Source organism: Peromyscus eremicus, chromosome 11, assembly GCF_949786415.1.
Source record: "Peromyscus eremicus chromosome 11, PerEre_H2_v1, whole genome shotgun sequence".
Taxonomy (NCBI): Eukaryota; Metazoa; Chordata; class Mammalia; order Rodentia; family Cricetidae; genus Peromyscus; species Peromyscus eremicus.
In genome coordinates this window covers 75,720,476-75,721,677 of record NC_081427.1, presented here as the reverse complement: position 1 = coordinate 75,721,677, position 1,202 = coordinate 75,720,476, and the positions used below count along the sequence as shown (strand labels likewise).

Sequence of the window (1,202 nt, the reverse complement as noted above, 5' to 3'; positions counted from 1 at the left end):
AATAGCCAAACAATGGAGAAAATAGGAGAGAGATATGACAGAGAGAAGACAGAAGAAGAAAACAAATAGAAGATAAAACTTATCTATGACCTGCCATCATCATCATTCTCAATAATTTGTTTCAGTAAACCAAGATTTTTAACCTTGAGTCCATTTTTTTTTAAGAGAAAGAAAAGAAAACCACATTTAATAGTGTACCAGAGACACATGCGCGTTGCTTTTCATGTGTTCCAGACTGAAATAAAAGTGAGTAGGCGGACCTTAGTTCTCTTTCCCATCTTGCAAGATGGCGGGTGAAAAGGGCGAAAAGCCTGACACAAAAGAGAAGAAACCTGCGGCCAAGAAGGCTGGCGGTGATGCCCCTGCCGCCGGTGCCGCCGCCGCCAAAAAGGGTGACCCTAAGGTTAAAAAGACCAAGAAGGGGAAGCCCCACTGCAGCCGGAACCCTGTCCTGGTTAGAGGAATCGGCAGGTTCTCCCGATCTGCTATGTATTCCAGAAAGGACCTGTATAAAAGAAAGTACTCAGCTGCCAAAACCAAGGTTGAAAAGAAGAAGAAAAAGGAGAAGGTCCTTGCAACTGTCACAAAACTGGTTGGTGGTGACAAGAACGGTGGTACCCGGGTGGTGAAGCTTCGAAAAATGCCCAGGTATTATCCCACCGAAGATGTGCTTCGGAAGCTGCTGAGCCATGGCAAAAAGTCAGCATGTGAGAAGGCTTCGGGCCAGCATCACTCCTGGGACCGTCCTGATCATCCTCACCTGGCGCCACAGGGGCAAGAGAGTGGTTTTCCTGAAGCAGCTGGCCAGCGGTTTGCTACTTGTGACTGGACCTCTTGCCCTCAACAGAGTTCCTCTGCGAAGAACACACCAGAAATTTGTCATCGCCACATTCACAAAAGTTGACATCAGCAAAGTTAAAATCCCCAAACACCTGACTGAGGCTTACTTCAAGAAGCAACTGCGCAATCCCAGACACCAGGAAGGGGAGATCTTCGACACTAAGAAGGAGAAATGCGAGATTACAGAGCATCGAAAGGCTGATCAGAAAGCTGTGGACTCGCAGATTTTGCCAAAGATCAAAGCTGTTCCTCAGCTCCAGGGCTACCTGCGATCTCAGTTCTCTCTGACGAACGGGATGTATCCTCACAAACTGGTTTTCTAAATTGCTAACAACCTAATTAAACAACTTCATGTTAAAAAA

The 1,202-nt window shown here is 46.5% G+C and overlaps 1 protein-coding gene across 1 annotated transcript; it reads left to right on the top strand.

Annotated features, from left to right (window-relative positions):
* The first annotated feature begins 263 nt into the window (after positions 1-263).
* On the top strand, positions 264-1,202 carry LOC131921839 (large ribosomal subunit protein eL6-like). The gene is given in 2 exon segments (XM_059276606.1): positions 264-699; positions 701-1,202. Coding segments are annotated over 2 exon segments (876 nt in total). The 5' UTR covers positions 264-286; the 3' UTR covers positions 1,164-1,202.